At 38.3% G+C, this 13732-nt stretch overlaps 1 protein-coding gene across 2 annotated transcripts in view; it reads right to left on the bottom strand.

The window, feature by feature from the left end:
- Window positions 1-13732, bottom strand: part of Vcan (versican) — a 104232-nt gene that overhangs the window by 36869 nt on the left and 53631 nt on the right. For both annotated transcript variants that reach the window (XM_052159789.1, XM_052159787.1), the window contains one exon: window positions 1853-7033. In XM_052159789.1, coding sequence (XP_052015749.1) covers window positions 1853-7033 — 5181 coding nt within the window. The remainder of the gene's footprint in view (window positions 1-1852; window positions 7034-13732) is intronic.

The following is a 13732-nucleotide window of genomic DNA, read 5'->3' as shown; positions in this document are numbered from 1 at the left end:
GGTTGCAGTCTGTGACACACGCACACCTGCATGGAATGCACCTGATGCTTAGGTGACATGCTTATGCTACTGTGACTGCATTCATCCACATCAAGGACACCAGGCACCACATTGAGGTCACGTGACAAGTATAGATAGAGAATGACCTTTTCCTGCTAACTCAAAGTTCTGATTAAGAGACAGGCTTGCCTTTTTAGCACATTGTTCTTCCCCAAGTAGTTAGGGTGGGTCTGGGAAAGCTAACCCTGCAGCAGATAGGCCAGGCCCTCCAACACGGGTGACTATCTACTGATTAAAATACAGGGCTAGTTCTGTGAAGACAGAACACTGTCTCTCGGTAAGTACTATAGTCTGGACAATACAGAGATGTTTCCCCTTCATCTGTCAATTATTTCCATATTCTTAAGTGCATTTCAACTTAATGATAAAACAATAAATATTGGCCAGATTACTGTGTTATCATTATTTTGGAGTATAGTGATCCTTCAAAAATATTCCTAGTGTCAACTACCTTTGATTAATCTTATTCACAAAATACTGTTATTATTTTATTAAACTATTATTATATTATTAAAATATCAAGCTTCAAATAAATGTATTCTTCTGATTTCCAAGGTAAACATGTGTCTCAGTAATATTAATAAGACTAGAAGAACAATTTTAATAGCCATGACCTAAAGTACAGTATTTGAGATAAAACATATTTTAAGTCATACAGTCCTTAAAATTGATCCCCTTCCCTCCTTCCCTCCTTCCCTCCTTCTCTCCTTCCCTCCTTCCCTCCTTCCCTCCTTCCCTTCCTCCCATTTCTTGCTTTCTTTCCTTTTCTAGGAAGTCATTAAATGATGGCAGTTATTTGTGGGTTCCATTATTATTCCAATTTAAATAATAACATTCCAGGAATATAAAAGCTTACTTTTCAACATTTTTAGGCTAGATTTAAAAAAATATATCTTCTCTACTAAGTAAAACTTTCAAGTTTGCTGTTTATATATTATTGAATACCAGTTGTTAGTTTTATGCTATGTTGAAAACCAGTAAAAGGGCAGTAAAAAGACCATGGACATCAGATTAGGTTGTTTGGAGTTGAAACTCAACTTTTGTCATGGTGTGTCTGCGCATCCTTGGGCAAATTACTGACCCTCTCTGAATAACTATGTAATATCTGTTCACATTGATCTAATATAAAAGGATGAGATTTTAGACTCTTTGTGATTAAATGAAATGGTCTATATGAAGTAGTGTCCATTCTATGCTATTTTATAGTCAGTAATTAGAAATTAATTTCTCAAGAGGTAGAATGTAAACATACCAAATATACTATGACTAAGAGCTGATTTAGCAGAATTGTATAAACTGTTTCAAGTAAGGACATCACAGTACAAACGGTAACTGATAGAACAACCGACCACAAGGCATTTGTAAGAAACACTATTCTCAAAAGTTAAAGGCCTAGCCGACTTTGGTACTGTCCTAAGTACATCTTTTAAAGGGGGCAGGGCTAAAAGAAAAGTGTGATTTTTCCCATTTTTACAACTATGACATACATGTTGTAGGACATGCAGCAAGGCAGTATTTCAGCTGTTGATGAAAACACATTGCATTTTAGACCATTGTTTCACTTTGCCCGTGTTACAATTGGATGTTGTCTGTAGACGCAGGGGAGTAAAAGCAAAGTATGTCTGTAAAGTACAGAAATGTCCATACTTACATTCATTGCATTGACTCTCTACTGTGGCTTGGCCTGAACAATATAAAAGTCGCTATGAATTTCACATTACAGTAAAAGGCAGACAGGTATATAGAGCCAAGCCCAGCCTTGGAAACAGATGTAGCAATGTGGGCATCTTACCTGGTAGGTACACTGCTGTGCCGTCTATGGACTCTTCACTAATGCCAAGCAGGAAAGCAGTTTCATTAGAATTGTCCAGAATGGAAAATGGTGGTAATGAATGTGCGGTATTTAGATCCAGAGTACTGACTGTTGCCTGGTTACTGTAATCAAGAATTTTCTGCGACACTTGTTTTTCAGATGTTGCCAGTATAGATTCTCCAAATAATGATGTGTGTGTTTCCTGGTTAATTTCCAAGGAAGGAAAGGTTGGCCTCTCGGGCTCCTGTGGGATGGGCTGAGGCACCACACCTGTCTCAACTCTGAAAGCTGCAAAAGCAGAAGCAGAATGTGGCCTCTGTGTGGCACCTCCTGGCTCCGTGTCTTCTGCAGTAGTAATGACGGGTTCACTCTCTGTTGTTCTGATACCAGGAAGCATTCCAGCTGTTTCACTTGCTTTGTTTGGGAAGTCTTGGGAAGTCTCAGTTTTTGTGGGAGACGTTTCCAGTTCTTCTAGTAACTTAGTCTTACTTTCATGTTCTGAAATATCTAAAGCAGGGTCAGGAGACGTGGATGGAGGCTCTGTTCTGTGGATATTTTCACCCAACGACTTGATGGTAGCTTCAATATTAGCACGGACTTCCTTAAAAGGACCCTCTATTGACTGTTGTGATGAGGCAGCAGGAAGAGCTGGTGGAGCACTTGTGTGAGGAACCTCTGGGAATTCAGAGACTTCCCTGTCTATGTAGAGAGGGAAGGGAGAAGATGGTGTCTGAGGAGAGAGCTCCGCCAGAGAGGAAACTGCAGGTGTTGCTTCGGTGTAATGTGTGGAGTCAGATTGTTCTACCACATTGGGGAATTCTGTTAAAGGCTGAGCCATTAAGTATGTACTACCAATACTTACATAAGCAGGAGGATCTGTCAATACTTCCCCAACTCCTGAGAAGAATTCTGGCTGAAATGAAGGACCTCCATATTTCTTTTCTTCATATTCTTCCTGAGTTTTTTCCAAACTCCCCAATGTTGATATTACCTCACTCTGGTCTGCAATAGCTTGGCCATCAGATAAGGTGCTTGATTCAAATATATCATCCAGAGATATTGTTTCAATGTTGGATTTATCAATCTCTGGACTGCCTGTAGTTAGCTTACTAGGAATGTGCAGGGTTGACACTGTGGGGAAGAAAGTATCTAATTCTGTCTCTGTGCTAGAAACTGGAATCCCAGTGGCTAAACTAAAGCCTATGTCATCTGCCTGTTTTCCATTACTGGGAGTCACAGACGCATTGTACATCACTTGAGTGTAGCCAGCAATAAGTGCATCACCAGAGCTCTCAAATGCTTCCTCAGTTGGAGAAAGGTTGACAGCTGCCTCATTCTTCTCTTGAACTTGAAGACTTTCTTCATTACTGCCATGTGATCCCAATGATATCTCTGGATCTAGGTCTGTTTGTATTCCTGGGATGTACTCGTATACAGGTTTAGTGTGATCAATGTCTATAATAATATTTTTATCTGATGTCAGCTCAGGGAGAATTTCAACAATAGCACTCTCAGTAATTGTCAATCCTAAGTCCTTACTATCCTCTTTGTCTAGATCTATAATAATACTTTCAGTGCTTTTTCTTCTGCTAGGTTTCAAGGTAGAACTGATATGGTCTTGCAAACCATCTGCAGTACTTTCTGAGGTACTCTTATATGACACTGTGCTTGGCACTGTGCTAGTTGGATACGGGGACCTCTCGTACTCTGAGTGATGCAGGAACATCACTGAAGCTGTTGGAGATCCATCAGTAGCTCCAGCCTCAGTCCTTGACACCTCTGGATGCTCTTCCAGGAATCCATGAGAAGATAATGTGCTGTCTCCTTGACTGCTTGCCTGAGTAGTTCCAGAGGCGTACACAAAGCCAAGAGCATCCACTTCTCCGGATCCTTCTCCAGAGTTTACATTAAATAAGTCAGATGTTTGTGACTCTGATGTAGCTAAGGGTTTGGTCATTTCAACACTGTAAGTTTGAGGCACTAAAGCAGTGGGGGAGGTTGCTGCTGCTACAGCTTCTGATGCTGAGGAATTTTCATTAGAGATCTGTCTACTCATAGTTTGCATTCTATGTGTCTGGATTTCCTCTTCCCACCTGAGGGTCTGCTCTGGAGAAAGTTTCACATCCACAAGCTTTGTAAAAGGAAGAGTTGAAGGTGTAGGTTCTTCTGTTTTAGTATCACTCAAAGTTGCATTGGGCGCCTCCGTGTGGTTTCGAGAGATGCTGCCTATTTTGGAAATGAGTGTTCGAACTTCATTTGATGCATCTTCCATTCTTTCATGGTCTTCTACTTTGTCACCGAAGATGCTTGTTCCTAAGTTTTCCATGTGAGACGTCTCAGGATACAATGTGCTAATGATCCGCTCCATGTCAGTCAAACTCACTGATGCTGTAGGTAAAGGAGGCAAAGCCTCTCCTGATCCCAGTCCAGAAAATGAGAGATCAGTATTTGACTCTTTATTTGTTAGTTTCGTGCCTTTTTGGAAGAGTTTTATACTTTCCTCCTCTTGAGTTGAGGAATCCAAGACTACACTTCTAGCTGGTCCAGTTTCAGTCACTAAAGCGGTGTGTGCCTTTCCAGTAGCTTCAGGATGCCTAGTATGTGATTCCACGTCTTTGACCCCTGGACCTGTAGTCGACATATGAGCTATGGACGTGTCTTCCTCCTCTACTTCCTTGTTATGAATGTACATTTTCATTGTTGTTAACATAGAGTAATCTGGAGTTTGGAATTCAGTTTCAATAAGAGATTGGGTTACCAAAATTGTTTGTTCTGGTGCAAGAGAACTATGGAGAGATTCAAAAGTCGTTTGTCCCTGAGCTTTATCCTGTGTTACTGTTTCTATTCCAATTTCTTGTTTTTCAGGATCGACTTCTGGTTTAGACCAAAATTTGGTTGGCTCTGTTGTCTGGGGAAAGTCCACTGACATTGAACTATTTATGTCTATGTCCCCATTTTCTGTCGGATCTATAGTATTTCCACTTGCTGCTGTTGGCAAAGCAGTGGATCTTTTATTTGCTTCTGTCACTGCAGCCACTTCTTCAGAGTCTTCATCAAAATATGGAGACTCTGTACCAGAAAAGATGTCCACAGCTAGTGGAAGCACTGGACCAACAGAGCTGCTGGCTGAGGTCAGCTGCTCACCTGAGCCCTCAGCTGAGGTCATGAACTCTTCCCAGGGGAAGGCTGTGGTACTGACCACAGTACTGCCAAGTCCTTCTGAGTGAGGCACTGGGCTGATGTTGTCTGAGGTAGGCGGTATAGATGATGAACTCTGTGTATCCCTAAGTCGTTCATTCTCAGAGCCTCCCAACCTCGCTGTTTCCTCTTTCACTGTTGGATAAGACACTGTTGGATATTCACTGAAGTCACCACTAAAATCTTCTCCCAAAGGAAAACCTGTATATAAATCGTTTACTTCTGCCTGGGAAGTTGGCTTTCCTGATATTTCAGAAATCAGTGTCTTCTGGGATGTCTGGCTCATAACTCCAGCAATTTCTATGTCTAATACAGTACTTGGAATTAATCCTGTTGGCTCAAAAGAGGATGAAATCCCCATACTGGGAGATGGAGTGCTGAGTAATTCTTTTCTTACTTTGGTTTCAGACTCTACATTTAATAAAGAAGCCGTGATGAATTCCATATCAGTACTAGCATCCCCTGAACCCAGGTCCATGAAAAGAGAGGGGTGCTTTCCTGAGACAGTGGTCAGCTCTTCCTGGACCCTGGGCTGACTACTGCTACTATGCTCCCAAGGCTGTGCCTCCACACTGACTACATCATTTGTTTCTCTAAAAACAGGAGTTGAATTTGCCATTGCCTTTTCAGACTCTGTAGGTGTAGTCTCTGGCATAAAACCTTTCCAGGTAGCTGGATCACTAGATGCAGCTACATTTAAACTTTCTAATTCTGGGGCTAAAAGTAAGTGGTCTGACCTCTCTGTTGCTGCTTGGACTTCCCCTCTGTGGGCTGCATTCACAGTTCCCTCCTTGTCTTCTTCTCTTTTCCTTCCTTCAAAAGATGTACCAGAAACCCACTCAGAGGTGGCTGTTTGAATTCCAAATTGTGTAGGCTTTGCATCTGCAGAAGGTAGTTGTGAATCCAAAGAAGAGGTGGTTGCAGGAATATAAATGCGGTGGTCTGTGACTATTACCTTGCTCATATCGGAGGGGATGAGTCTATCTGTAGGATCTCTCTGTGGTAAATCAGTTACCATGTTGAAGATTTTATTTTTATCTTCTTCCACTTCCCCAGACCCTTCAATAACAGGAGGTGAAGAACTCCCCGAGAACTCTACTGTTTGGCTATGTGTTATCTCTACCCAGCTTTCCACATTAGACATGGATTCATCAGTCTGTGAGATTCCTGTTAGAGTAATTGGTTCTTCCTCCAAGGCATTTACTGACACAGAACTTGAAAGTATGCTAGAGGTAGATATGGTAGGACTTTGGTCTGTCTCTTTAGCAAGTGCTACTTCTGTAGCCCTAGAAAAGGTTGTTTTCTGGGATGCTTGGTCAATGGCACCCTCTCCTGAAGACTCTTCAGGAAGCAGAGGTATAGGCTTAGATTGTTTGTGCTCTGGATTCTCAAGGTTTGGATTGCTCTCTGTGATGGACTCTGACCATTTGGTGGTTTTACCATCATGGGATGAAAGTGTAGGGAAAACATCAGGCTCACCACTTGAAAAGTGTTCTGGTGTTTCTGGGTAAGTCTCAGGTTTCCATGTGATTTCTAACAATTCACTGGCATCTTTAGATTTGTTAAATTGCGTGGTAGTTGACAATTTGGTTTCTGCCAGTATAAACTGATGGTTGTCAGTTGCAGAACTATCTGAGAAATTCTGAGAAGGTGCAACACTTTCATACTGGCCACGCCTAGCTTCTGCGGCTTCTGGGTCCTTGGGCACTGTGGTAACGAGCTGCTTCCCATTGATGTACTGCACTGATGGAGTAGTTGTCACATCGGTTGCATTTACACAGTCCTCCTCTCCATCTTCATCTTCCTCACTGTGGTATATGTCTATTTCAAAGGAATCTGTTAACTCAGGTAAAATTTCAGCAAACAGATCATGCAGTGGATCTGTTTCTTCACTGCAAGGTTCCTCTTCTTTAGATTCTGAATCTATTGGATGACCATTTACAATCATATCACTCAATCGACCTGAAAAAAACAAAGAGTTTTCACAATACTTAAATGGAAGATTTGGCAGGGTATGACAGAAGATAAGGCTGATCACAGTCATACACACAAAGAGAAGGATCTGACTTGTTGCAAGTTACATGAAATAACCTTTCTGCGAATGGTTCTTGCTCTTCAAATTTGCTGTTATGTAATTACAATAAGAAGAAAAATTCCATTTTAGAAGTGTGGAAACAAATTATAGAAACAGTTCAATATGCTTAAGATGACAACAGAATTCTCAAATGAAAAGGAAATTATATAGATATTTTAGATCTAGAATGCACAATTGATGCTGTGATCTGCAAAGGAAGTTGAAATCAAGACCATTTCTTCAGACTGTAAATTAAAAAAAAAGGTCATTGTTCCATATATTTAAAAAATGATTAGTCTTCACTCTATTCAATAAGAAAGGAGATGAATTTCCTTCTGGCCTCTTCATTCTCTGCTGTAAGGGTCTACTTTTAGAAAAGTAGTTTGTTTCTATCCCATGTATGATGTAATGGTCACATGTATTCACTGAAGCAATAAGGAAGGAACCTTTGTACATCAAAAAACGACTCCTTGTATCAGATATTCCAGTTGGGGGAGGGAGCTGGTAAAGATATTCTTGAAAAGACCAGGGGGAGCCTTTTTCCCCTTTACATCATTGTCTTTTATAATATGGGCCAGGACCAGACTGATTTTTATCTCTCGCTATTGACATTTTAATGAATGACAATCCTGATGTTGCATGTAAATATTCTAATTACAAATGTCAAGTAATACATATAAACCCATCCTCTTGTTTGTAATGCCAAATGGCACCAAAAATTAGGCCGAGTTGACTTCTCTGTTGCCAGAAATAAGCCAGCAATACTTTCAGCCTAGTGTTCTAGAAAAAGAAAATTTGAGGTTTGTACCATCCCAGAATGCATTCTGATATGCTTAATGGAGTCCTGCTACTACAACTACCATATTTTCAGTGTCAACACAGTGCTGTGGAAGTACCAGGCCATGGACTAGGCACAGGTTACACTGGACCTTACCATTTGCCCAGAGAAATGCTGTTGTAGAATTAGCTTTCAGTTTAACCTCAACTTCTGACACACAAGTTTAGGATAAGTCTAATAAACACACAGAAGAAACACACATGACGGAGCCAACTCTGCCTTCATAACCCCATCTCTAAAAGAGAAAAGTGTTTTCTACTAGATTGTTCCTCTTACAAGCTGCTTCTTTCCTCATTGGAAGGGATCAACATTCAACATCCAATAAGAAAAGAGAAAATCTAGTTGAGTATGATCTTGCTTTTTCCCAGTTCACTATACATTAAAATAATGTTTACTAAACTACTCTGTGGATGTGTGTTAACTTTTTATGTTGAAAGCCAACAAACATGACTTAAGGAGACATATGCTATAATTCCATTTTCTCTTTTACCTTAATAACTGAAGTTAAAAGATCATACTGTCTATATGCCAGGACATACCCACTGAATCATTTTACTAAAATATTATTTGTGTGTCTAATTTTTCACCCTAACTATAACTTTCTATTCAACCTTCACATTGGACAAATTTTGCACACGTTTCCATCCATTCTTTCATTTATTCAAGCTAATGTATATGAATACTCAAATGAACAAAAAAGTATTGCAGTCACAAAGAGAAGTTAGATCCATGCCTAATATCAGTGCACATCAAAGCATGAAACAATTACATGTTCTTTCTGGCATAGATGTTGCAATTAATCTTTAACACTAAGTTTAGAAAATGATTGAATACCTAACCTTTTATAGAAGCATCATTCAAATGATATTTGTCCAATATTAGTTGTTACTATTATCTTATAGTAACCATTATAAGCTATAAAAGATAACACAATAGTTGCTGATAGTTTGAACAAAGGTATACTTCGTCTTATAAGAAGGAATGTAAAGACAATGTTCAAAGCATATGGAAGGCCACATTAAAATGCCTTTACATATTAACGTTTGAAATATAATAACAGTTTCATCATTAAAACAAGTAGTTTCTCATAAATACTATTTAAATATAATTAAATAAGTTCAGATTAAATTATAACATCAGCATATATTCCTGAAAATTTAACTAGAGGGCCAAAATGTACCTGGCCTAAATGGCTAACATTTTCATGGGTTTCATTTTGTGTTGCTTCAGTAATAAAGTTCCCATTTGATAAATACTGTAATTTTTTTCTTGTCAGCTAGACTCACTGGATATATGTTAGGTTTAGTGTGTATTTAAGGATAGTAGAGTTATTAGCATAGAAAAGCAAATGCTCACATGGTATGTCATGTAGTTTTCCATGTGACAAGAGCATCTAAAATGTATTTGATGAAAAAAATCTAATATAATATAAAAACACAATCTTTGTGCTATATGGAGTCCTGGAATTTTCCTACTTAAAAAGATTTACCTAGAGCAAACAAAAAATGCAAAATAATAGTAAAAGTTATTATTTACCTTTGCTGAAAGGAATATCCTCGAAGGTTGGCAACAAGCGGCCATTTGTTCAGTTGTGTCAACTTACAAATGCTGTCCTTGGATTTCTTAACTTTGGTTCGAGGATGGAAAAGTGTTAACTACCTAGGGTTTTGAATTTGCATCTTTTTTCACACTTTATTCTGTCCACATATATCTGATTTGTTCCCATGCTTTCGACATTTCATGAACGAGGGCAGAGTTTATAGAAAACTCTATCTACAGCATATATAAGTAGGTGAATTCTTCCATATGGCCTGAATTACCATCAATAATTCCTTACAACTCATCAAATCCTACTCAGCCATTTTTGTTTATTCACTTTCCAAAATTGCCTCTGCATCCTCCTTTCCTGTAACCGCCCCCACCTACCACACGTGTTCTTAAGGAGTCCGAACAGTTATAATTATAGCAAACCAGAAATGTTTCTTTGTGGCATGTGGTGTGGACAGCTGTGCTATTGTCAGTCCAGTTTCATTGCAAAATAGTGATCTGCTCTATTTCAAACTAACAAGAAAGACTTAACAGGTAAACGGACAGTTCAGGTTTGTAAAAGAATGGGCCCTTTTACAAGAGTGCTTTATTTCAGATTTGTACTCTAAGGAGAATATAACTTTTATTTAGATTTCAAGAGTCAAACCACAGAACTCTGTAGACTGCAGGTATAATCTTTTCTATGTTTATATGAGTGTATTTTAACAGCTTGACTAGTACCATGGTTAATGGGTTTTTTAATGGCATTTTACACAAGGCTTTATGGATAACTGACCTTAAACTATTCACTGAATATTTTTAAGCACTTAATAGCAGAATTTTTCAGACATAGCACAAGTCTTACAGTCATTCTGTAATCAGACGCAAAACATAGTTGCTATCATGCATAGGCGACTGGTCAAAGTTCATATTCTCTTCAGGGAGTTTTATAATTTAAGTTTAAGAGTCTTTAATTACATGAAAGATATTGCAGCCTCCTCAGCAAAGACAGATAAGACTATGTTTCCTTCAAAATGGAATTTGCTTCATTATATAGATATATAAAAATCTATCAGGTACCTTATTTCAAAAAATAAAATAGCCACACTGCAGATTCCTGGGCAGCATTTGCAAATCTTAGTTTTAAAAAAAACCCTGAAAATCCTCATAATATCAAGCTTTCATGTATCTGTAGATCCAAAATTCATTAAAAAAAATGAATCTTTCATGTCCCTCATCTGTCCTCAATTCTTAATTAAAATAAATGACTAAGTAGTACTTTAGCGAGGAAAAGAAAAACATGTGATTTTTAATCAAATTTCTTAAAATATTCTGACTTCTGGGCATTTTTAAAAATTTGTGACATAGATTGCCACAGCTTAGTATTTTAAACAACAAAAATATTAAAATCAGGACACAAATGTCCTCCAAAATATTGGCAGATGCTTTTGCTACTTCACTGTATCAATTCTTGTGTATTATATGATGCTTATATCTACAAAACAGCCCTCCCAGTCACCAGTGAGGTGAAGAAGATCAAAGATCTAGAGATCACTGTGTTCTGTGATCCTTGTCTACTTATGACTTAGTTAGTTAGCCCTGGCCCACCTGGAGCAGCACTCAAGCATGTTGTATCCCCCTGACAGCCTTTGTGTGCTGAGCACCACACACTTTTTTCTCAGTTCACAAATTTCATATCCAAAAAGACTCGTACACATATGTGAACAACAAGGCTGCTTCTGATGGCCTCACATTGAAGATGCGGGCATGTTATAGCAAATAGGCATGCTTTTCAGCTTCTAATTATTCTCAGATAACACAGTTCCTTTGAGTGCAAAGGCTACTTTTAGATGCAGTCATCTTTCCTGAGTTAAGAAGACATCACCAAATGTAAACTCTTTTTTTTAGAAATGACATAGGGTATTATACTACCTTTTAACAGAGCACCTGATTTCCTACTCAGCATATTCAAGCAATCACAGATATTTGAGTAACACCTAAGTAGTAAGAAAGACCTCCACTAAAAACAAGCAATTTGAACAATTGGACTTCAAAATGCTTCCTGAACCAATCTTCCTACTAGGCTCACCATGATCCATGAGACAGCTGTAAACTCAAAGAGCATTTGAGCAGCACAAACTCAAATAGATAGGTTTGAAAAGTAAAAAGATGGCATGCAATTGGGTGGGTTGGGTAGGTAGCCAAAGTGTATCTGAGCAGAGTTGTAGTGAGTATAATCCAAATAAATTCTGTGGAATTCTCTAAAGTTTGATTTTTTTTAAAAAAAAATAATACAGCAAATACGGGCTAGAAAGATTATTCAGCAGATTAAAACTCTGACTGTTCTTCCTCAGGATCTGGACTAGATTCCTAGCACCTACACAGCAGCTCCAAAACTGACTACTGACTATAAATCCAGTTACAGGGGATTCAACACTCTCTCTGGCCTTTGAGGGTACTAGGCATGCAAGTGGAGCACAGGCATGCATTTAGGCAAAGCACTCATACATACATATAACTTTTTGAATTGACCAAATAAAGGCCAACTGTAAAGTGGAACATTGCGATCCATTCTGCTTTAGTTCTCTAGCACTTGAGTCCTTTGATATACATATGTACACATAGGTATAGATGATATAGATACAGATACATAGATAGCTATTACTAGACACAATAAAACAAAGGATTCTAGAAACATACATTAGTATATTTATGTCTCCTTTTTTTCTCTTTAATAAAACAACCATCTTCACAGCATGTGGCTAAAGTAACTAAATTACCCTTTCCATAAGACATCAAGAATTGACCCTGCTGTGTGAAACCATTAACTTTGCAAGAACATCCCATGCATATACCATGGACTAATTATATGTATGTACAAAAAAATTTAGGACATTTTACTGACATTCATTTACATTTTCAAAGACAGAGATCTAGAAACTTTCCCTCTTATTGTAGGGATTTTTTATATTTTAACCTCTCCTGCTTAAATTCTACATCATTTATGAGAAGCATTACACATGGCTCTAATCACTCAGAGATAGTATAGATTATATAGATTTTCCCTCCAACAAAGCAACTCTATCATTACATGTATTTCAATTCTCTTGCTCCCAGATCTGTTTCTGTGCTGATTCATTCTCAAATTATTGGCACTGTCTCTCCAAGGAATACCCTTTTAAGTAAGATAGATGGATTCTCAGGCCTTCATGGGATGCCCTCATACAAAAGGATATTTTCTGTTTCTTCTCACATCAATTATTTTGGGAGAAAACCTAATACCTCAATGTACCTGAAAATATCCATGTGTCATCTTTTGCTGAAACACCTTAGTATATCCACACACACCCCCAATTCATCATCACTACTCTTGCAAGTGATCTGCAACTGAAGTCATGCCATTAAACAAACACATGTTTATATGGAAAACTGGCTTAACTATGAAGTAACTCAGTGCAATTCTAAACTGACAAAAACTGACAAGTCTCCCTAAAAATATAAAAGAAATTTAAGCTTTACCACTCTAAAATGAAAATACAAAGACTTTTGGGTTCCTTTTCCTTCTGATTCATTCTGTCATCTCTTCCTTTTGCTAACCCCTTGCTGGAAAAGTTCTGGACATGCTAGCAAAGCATAACACAAGGCTAGGGCAATCCACGGACTCATTTAAAAGAAGTCATTAAAGGGCTATTCTTGAGACAAGAATTAAAATGGCTGTTGTCATCACCAGCCCAATTATCATGCACATAGGAGTGCTGGAAGCTGGCGGGCCCTATAGAATCAGCATTACAGTTAAATTGCAGGGGAGTCATAGCTGCTTCCAGTTTGCATTCAAAGGGGCATGACTGTAAAACTACATTCACCACAGGGACTAAGATTTTTAACATGCTCTTTTTGTCAAGTAAATAGAGAAATATGGTTCTGTTTGTTTCTTTGCATTATAAATAACATTATCTAATGGCACAGAGATGTCAACAAGATAGAAGCAACATTGACTTAAACGGCCTCATTTAGCATAATGAATACAGACAGCAAACATACCTATTATTGATAAATGTATATTTGTGTGTGAGCTAAGGGTAGTCATAATAATTCCTATTGAAACCTATTTGAGGGACTGGAACAGTAACTCAGCAATCACAAGTACTGAATGTTCTTGCAAATGACCTAGATTACATTCCCAGCATCCAAATGGCGGATCACAACCATCTGCAACCCTAGT

This window comes from Apodemus sylvaticus, chromosome 16, assembly GCF_947179515.1.
Source record: "Apodemus sylvaticus chromosome 16, mApoSyl1.1, whole genome shotgun sequence".
NCBI lineage: Eukaryota > Metazoa > Chordata > Mammalia > Rodentia > Muridae > Apodemus > Apodemus sylvaticus.
This window is presented reverse-complemented; position numbering and strand designations above follow the sequence as displayed.